The following is an 8,121-nucleotide window of genomic DNA, read 5'->3' as shown; positions in this document are numbered from 1 at the left end:
GAAAGCTTGAAAGAATTTATTATTGAAGTCACATCACAGCCGGGCTTTTCAACTTATGCTATTCAAAATCGGTTAAGTAAGTTTTGAGGTAACAAACACAAAAAATACAGTCAAATTGAGAAGCTACTTTTTTAAAGTTGATTGAAAAAATGAGTACCTATGACTTGTATATGTATATACGGTACAAGTGTAGGCTTTACAAATAAATAGCATGACTTGTTTCTCCGTCAGTCCCGGGATGGTGACGGGTTCGCATTTATGTGAACTAAGTGTGAACTCATCTTACTGATTGTGTTAACTCAGCGCTATTTAGAAAAACACCTTTGTTATTGCAATGAGTTAGTAAAGTGACAGTGTTTATGTATAGAAATTTAGATATATTATATCATTAATTTTTCTTGGTCTTGGTCTTATTTCAGAAGCAGTTTTATTTCATACTGTATTTTTAACATGGTAACAGTGTTTATGTATAGGAATTAGATAAATTATGTCATGCGTTTTAATAACCTTCGTCTTAGGGTATATCAAGTATACTATATGCATATTTAAAGGAAAAGTTTCTCCAAATGAGGTGATTAAGAAAACAAGAAGTAATTTGCAAAATGTTTATTAAAAACAGAGCTTAAAAGTTTTAAGATTAACAATGTATCTATCAATACGAAACATTGTTTATTAATGTTTAGCTTTAATATATACATCATACACTCACGTAATATAACAAGAATATGATAATAGATACTTATGTACACATGTTTTCCGATCTAACTTTTCATACAAACAATATAATAGAGATCTTGCTTATTAATGTAAACAAAGGATGTAAAACAACAAGAAATAGAATAATAGATATTATAATAAATGTTGTACAAAATTTGACGTAATAATATACTTAAATCATTATAATAAACTAGCTTTCCGCCCGCGGCTTCGCCCGCGTTTTCAGAGAAAACCCCGCATAGTTCCCTTTCCCGTGGGATTTCCGGGATAAAACCTATCCTATCTCTCAAGTTGGATCGAACTGCACATGGTGTGCGAATTTTACTATAATCGGTTAAGTGGTTTAGGAGTCCATTGAGGACAAACATTGTGACACGAGATTTATATACAGGGTGTCCCAAAAAGTAGTGATAAACGGAAGCTGGAAGGTAGAGGTTCTAGAGGGCTATCCGAATCACCCCCATATATGTGATGCGATTTTTAGTATTTTCGGAGTTATGACATTTTTTTCAATTTTTCATCTATTGCTGAGTAAGATGATATTTTTATTTATGGTGACGTGAATTATTGCGCTAGATGCTTAATTTTTTTTGTGTGCTAAGCTGAAAGATAGGCCAATTCAGTATGGTAACATTTACTATCGTTAGATCTTCGAATGGAATAAAATGTTCTATCTATCAGGTAGCTACCCTAAAAATTTCATTTTATTATTCAGAAGGATTCAATCGAAAAATAGAAATCTAAATGTGGTAAGTGCAAAAATTGAATTAACATGATGATTACGCAATAATTGACATCACCATGAGTGAAAATATCATCGTACTCGGCGATAGGTGAAAAATTGAAAAAAACGTCATAACTCCGAAAATACGAAAAATCGCATAACATACATGGGGGTGATTCGGATAGCCCTCTAGGTCCTCTATCTCCCAGCTTCGGTTCATCACTACTTTTTGGGACACCCTGTATATTAAGATACATAGTAATATCATAAATGTGATGAAATAGAAATAAAATACTAATAACAAGAGAAACTTCTTAAATATTTAAATGCCGAAAATATTTCCAGTCTTTCATAAACTTATTTGTACTGGAACTGGATGAATAACATTTCAACAGATCTTGGTAACAATGAAAAAAACGAACACAGTTGAGAGGTAGCCATAAATTCATTTCGATAAATTATTACAATCGCTGTAAAATCAAAACGAAAATTTAATTAATATTTACAATCTTATCTATATTATTCTAGACCCTCATTCAAGTGGGCGGTTCGTCGTGACTTCTATCCTGAGTCCTGTTCAACAAAAAGTCTAAATCGTTCGTTATTTTGTTTATCACTTGGTTCGTTTCACAGTCGTAAGCTTTGTTCCACTCCCTATTGACCTGTTCGATATCGGACTTGCTAGTTTCAGCAACTTCCATGGAAGGGAGAGACACAGAGGACGTGAGATCTCGGGATTTCTTTAAACAACTTTTAAACGGTTGGATTGCTATGTCGGAAACGTCAGGGTTGGATTGTACGCAAATATTGCAAGACTCTTTTGGGGTGTCGAACCGTTTGTCAGTGTAAGGTTCGAAGTTAATTGGGCAAGTAATTACGGGGGTTTCTGGGTGTCGTTTGTCGACTTCTACACAGACTGGGGTCAAAATGTAGTCTTGTTGGTGGGGAATGAGATCGCATACACGTGATACGCGGGGGTCGGGGGTTCGGTATTCGAAGCGTACCACGTCCGCGCGGTTATCTGGATTGGATTGTCGCCTGTGAAAGTAGGAATGGATTAACATGTTATGTTACAAATAAACAACATTGAATGTTACACTCGAATTATGGATAAAAGCAACTGTGAGATGTCAAATATAAAATGCATTTTTGTCACCAAAAGTAACTTCACATTCACATTTATTTATTTTTTGCAAGTAGAACAATTTCAACTTAACATTGAAAAAGTTGACTAAAAAACATAAATTCTGAAAACCAATTTTCACTTCAATTATCAGAATATTTTGGTCACTAACGAGTTAAACAGTACAAAAATACTAAAAAAAATGAAAACAAACATTTCAAAAGTAATATAAAAATACAAAATACATACCTATAAATACTACTAGTGTTGTGAGATAAATGCGGCGAACGGAATGTGCCAAGAGGAGAGGACGCGCTCTCTGCGCCCGCGCAACTTTCCACCTCACCGCTTTGTTTTATGTACACTATGAATAAAAATATTTCTTCCAATAAATGCTATTTTGATCCAATATTGTAATGTATTATGTACACCGCCAAACTGAAGATATATATTTTAACATGCATATTAGTGGAAGCAGTGTATTTATGTGGTCTATCAATCAAAATTATTAATTAAATAAACAAGCAGTCTAGAAGTGCGAGTAATGACTAGCTACGTAACGTTGTAGACGTTACGACCGCGTCGTAAATATTATTCAGCCTACGGCGTATCTCCTCGTAGCGCGTAGCACAGCTACGTTATTACTTATTACAAATACATATTATTAAATTTAACTTAGTGCATGTTAGCATGTTATGTAGTTAGATGTAAGTAACATGTAATGTAAAATTATATTGTATATGGACATGACTTTAAAAGAGCAACTATGGAGTTTCTTGCCGGTTCTTCTCCATAGATACTGCTTTCCGAATCGGTGGTAAATTTAAAGAATGTAATGACGATTCAAAAGTGCTTCTGGAAGAAGTCTAATTGAATAAATAAATGTTTGAGTTTGAGTTTGAGTTTAGCCTGTAAGAAAATCTCGATAATATATTATATAATATTAAAATATAATATAGTAATATAATGAGTGGTTTATTACTTACAGCTAAGAGCAGTGTCTGGTGTCCGTCGATGCGAACAATGTTGTGAGGGAAGCGACGCCGCGCGACGGGCTAGTCTCACACACTCTTCGTCGCATATCACGTAGCAAAGGAACATTGCTATTCCCTGTACACGATAATTAAGTGTGTTTATTTTGTCAATACTCAGTTTTATGTATATTTAAATGTCGATCTTTTTCAATCAGAGTCATTATGTATTTCTTCATAATACAACAATCTAAAATGCATTGCAATTAAGCCTAAATAATGAATGTAAAAGTAATATTTAAATTTTCTAACAACAATAGGCGGGTCCACACACCGAGCAGCATCGCGAAATATTTTCCGAGCGAATGCGCGAAAATTTTTGGCTGAGTAAAACGCGTGTGCGTGTGCTTTCATCGGTAGTGCCATATCTACATAGACAGAGTTGTTTTGGCAGCAATTGCTTTGCGAAGCTGCTCGCTCTGTGTGGAACCGTCTAATCACTTACATTAGCGAGCGCGGCGGTGGCGAGCACAGCGGCGTGCGCGAGGCGGCGGTCGGCCGGCTGCGCGTACGCGACCGCCGCCGCCTGCACCGCGCTCGTGCTCACCGCCAGCACCAGCGTGTGACGCACTACGCGACTTCTGATCACCGATAATATATGTATATCAGAGGAAATTATTTATTTTAATTAGATGTACATAAAGATACATAAATTGGAGTGATTAAACTTTTAGCACAAGGCGTATTTAAAACGCGCAGACGACGATTTCAGAGACGTTGTCTACGCCGTAGTTGCTAATCATTCAACACTAAAATTGCTTGGGATGAATTATGCCAAATTTTATGTAACAATTTCGCCATTGTACAACTAATCGGATAAAACGCTACGAGCGACTACAACACTGCTATATCGCTGAATCTGCGTGTACATACGCGCATTACCTACACGTCGACTGCGGGTTTAATTTACGCCGTGAGCTTAAAGTCAAACAGCATATTATATCTATTTATTAGAGACACACCAATAAGTTATTATAAACAGGATACGCGCAATATACTACATTTTCTATAAAAATTGATTAATCTAATATAGAGATAACACAAATCGCTAGATAACACTAATTACCAAAACTTCAGATTGATTAGATCAATAGTTTGCTTGCTTCGATAATATAATACATCAGTAATCAATTAATTAATATAATATAAACAAATCTTTTTCAACATGTAAGTATATTTTTGAACGAAAAAATATTTGATCAGTAACATAATTTTTTTAAATTTAAACAATTTTTATATTACCTGTCCTTCAAATACGTGCGCCGTTCAGCGGGCACCTTATGCATGATAATGCGCAGGCGCAAAGCTGCGCAGAACGTTAGCGCGATACACAGTATAGTGAGCAGCGCGCAGCCCGCCGCGCACACCACCTGCGCGCCCGAACCGAGTTGTAGCGGCGCGCCGCCCCATAGACGAGCGGTTAGCCATGATAGAGTGCATACCCCTAATGTGGAAGAGATGAAGAAAACCCTTCTTAAACACGTTTATAAGCTAGCCATAAAACAGATACGTAATGAAGATAGCTGGAGATATTACATTCATGTTTTTATTAGATAAACACTTAGCTAATTGCTCGGAGAGTCAAAGCTTCGAAACGTAAATTAAATTTTCATAAATTGTTCTGTATAACAACGTGTACCTACTATACAAATAAGACAAAATTTATCATAGTTTTAGCAGTTATTCTACTACTAACAGTTTAAGGTAAAATTTTAAATGAATATTAAGAATTAAATGAATGTCAAAAATGTAAAAATTATTCATACAATATTAAAAAATAACTACTTTGTAAAAACACATTATTTCAATTAACCCATAAAATTATGAAGCATAACATACCAGCTACAAGTCCAACCGAGGGAGCGCGCTGAGCCCGCGCACCCAGCTCGGCCTGCAGCAGCAGCGGCTGCGCACACAGCGCGCCGCACCCCGCGCACCAGCACGCCGCGCACACCCACCCTAATGCACCGGGACACGCTTCCTCCTATACCCAATGTATTGTGATTTGTTTATGTGTTGTATTATTGAAATAAATTCCGGTTTTTTAACCTTTTACTCAAGTAATGTTTCATTGTTTGTGTGTTTGTTATAAAGTCACTTTTAACTACACATTTATGAAGAAGAACTAAAATTTTATTCTAGAAAATGATCGAAGTTTAAACTTCAACATTCAGGCACTTCAGGATTCACGTAAAGATAAGTCAATTAATAGGAACAGTTTAATGAAAAATATTAATAAACATAAAACATCATATTCAATTAGATTAAGATATAAATACCTGTCCATTATCACATTCCAGTAAAGTGAATAACGCAGCGGAATGCGTGCCAGCCGTTACAGCCTTTAGTAATGTAGGCAAATGAGCCTTTTTAGCTGGCGCCAACGCTAAGAGCTGCAACACCGCGGCTGCAAAGCACATCGCCCCTCCCAGACTGACCGTCATTTTGACAACTCCACGTAAATCCTTTTCTGTATCTGTCTAAATTTATTTCATACATAAAACACGAGCACAAATTAAACAAATTACTAAAAACCTTGTTAATTGATGATGATAATTAAAAATTGTAAATCACAATAGAAATATACTCACAAGCGATGAACGGGCAACAGTGAATAATGCGAAAGTGCCCAGCCCTCGACAACGACAAGACACATGCGTAGGTTCTGTGACTCGCATCTCGCAAGCGTTGCGCACCCAAGAACCCGGTTCAGCTCGGGTTCGGAGAGCACATGATAGCTTGGAAGCTAATTAAGTAAAAAAGATTAGGTTTTAAACGCATGCATACATTCAAAATACAATGTGGATTTAATATCTCATGTAACATGTTGTGAATGTTTATTGATATTTGCATTAACATTTTAATAAATATTTTTTTAATTGCTCTTAATAATATGACAGCTTTACGAACCAATGTTGTTTTGTAACTATTATAACCTTACAGGTATAAATATTAGATTGCATCCATCCAATGACATGAAAAATAATGATCATTATAAATAGATCGACTTACCAATTGAAGTATAATTCTTATTGTGTACAAATAAAAGTGTAACGGTGTGCTGCAATGACGCATCTAAGTGATCCAGACTGGTAGAAAGCTGTGTTTGCGCAGAAGACATTTGAAATTCCATTTCACGGCCTCCCCTAAAGCAATAATTACAAGATTTATTTTCATACATAAAAAGTTTCAATTGACAATTTTTACAGTGCAAATACGTACTTATATTCCACTATCCTTCGTAACGATGGCAATCGAATCCCAAGATCCTCATAAAGCACTGCGACTACCGTTACATTTCCCATCCCTTCCAATAATTCAACGCCCACAGATATCAATGACCAATCCTCTGAACCACTTTGTCGAGGAAAATTGAAATGAGCAGCATTATCCTCTTTTGCTACTTTCGCTTTAACAGTAAAACCTTGATACTGCATGTCAAATTTATCTTTCATGGCAGCCGCATCTACTACTGCATTTTGGAGATTGTAGATTTTCTAAAAACAATTGTTCAATGAGCTTAAATCAACAATTTATTACTTCAAACTATAAATCAATATTAACCTCTTCATCCAAAAAGGCATCAGGATGTTTTAGTAGTGAAGCACATATTTGCAGCAACGGCTCTGTACTGTCTATTTTATCCGAACGCTTTGCTGCTGATGAGCGCAAATAATGTAGCATATGCATGGTATGCTGTAATGGAAGACTTGCTGATCCAGGCAGTGCTGGTAAGGATCGTAATACGGATCCATATTGACCTGCGATATTACGCACGAGCTTCCAAGAATATCCATACGATATTAAAATGAACTGAAAATTTCATAAACATAATAAAATAATTTATTTATTTTATTTTATTTTTTACATACATAGATTCCTTACAGCTATTTGTATTACAATATTTATAATTAACTTTAACTAAACAATACGCCAATAAAAAGGAATACCAATAATAAGACAATTAATGTGACAGTAGTTTTACATTAATTATAACAATGACAAAGTGGAAAAAATTAATATATATTTTTTTTTGGACATGGTATACAAAAAAGAGGAAAACGTACCCATTATAGAATGTTTGGTATGGATGTGTGAGTGTGTGTACTGTGTGTGTAGTGTATAATGGTGTAGTGTGGTGAGAATGTGTATGGCTTAGATTACAATAATAATAATAATATGGGCGTAGGGATGTGACGACCCCATCGCCCACGGTTGGAATATCTATTGTCTACGTGACAATAGATATTCCACCCGTGCAATCAGTCAACCCGCAGGACACCTTGTGGCGGGGTGTCGGGGAGTAGCGACCCCGCGGGAACCGAGTGCTCCCGGGGGAGGCCCCTGTCTTCATCTCCGGCTCGCCTTCACCGGCCGGTCGGAGTGAAGCCTGACGAGGACAGGACCCCCACCTCTGGCTTGCCTTAACCGGCCGGCCAGAGTGGAGTCGCGAGAGCTTTTAGCTCGAAGGGTGGATGCGAAGCGTAAGTGGCGAGTGGGCACGTGATGCTGGACCCTCAGGGAGC

The 8,121-nt window shown here is 36.6% G+C and overlaps 1 protein-coding gene across 1 annotated transcript in view; it reads right to left on the bottom strand.

Annotated features, from left to right (window-relative positions):
• Window positions 1-625: 625 nt before the first annotated feature.
• Window positions 626-8,121, bottom strand: part of LOC149480589 (uncharacterized) — a 40,580-nt gene continuing 33,084 nt past the window's right edge. The window contains exons 15-25 of the mRNA XM_089706971.1: window positions 7,160-7,408; window positions 6,818-7,092; window positions 6,608-6,741; window positions 6,187-6,341; window positions 5,875-6,075; window positions 5,435-5,579; window positions 4,838-5,039; window positions 4,041-4,176; window positions 3,551-3,674; window positions 2,814-2,928; window positions 626-2,479 (exon numbers count right to left, since the gene is read on the bottom strand). Of these exons, the coding sequence (XP_089563097.1) occupies window positions 1,978-2,479; window positions 2,814-2,928; window positions 3,551-3,674; window positions 4,041-4,176; window positions 4,838-5,039; window positions 5,435-5,579; window positions 5,875-6,075; window positions 6,187-6,341; window positions 6,608-6,741; window positions 6,818-7,092; window positions 7,160-7,408 (2,238 nt within the window). The 3' untranslated portion in view covers window positions 626-1,977. The remainder of the gene's footprint in view (window positions 2,480-2,813; window positions 2,929-3,550; window positions 3,675-4,040; window positions 4,177-4,837; window positions 5,040-5,434; window positions 5,580-5,874; window positions 6,076-6,186; window positions 6,342-6,607; window positions 6,742-6,817; window positions 7,093-7,159; window positions 7,409-8,121) is intronic.

Source organism: Colias philodice, chromosome 18, assembly GCF_061535455.1.
Source record: "Colias philodice isolate Cphi_HAF_F1 chromosome 18, ilColPhil1 Martin Lab GWU primary, whole genome shotgun sequence".
NCBI classification, from domain to species: Eukaryota; Metazoa; Arthropoda; class Insecta; order Lepidoptera; family Pieridae; genus Colias; species Colias philodice.
The sequence above is the reverse complement of the archived record's forward strand: the minus strand, read 5'-3'. Positions and strand labels throughout refer to the sequence as shown.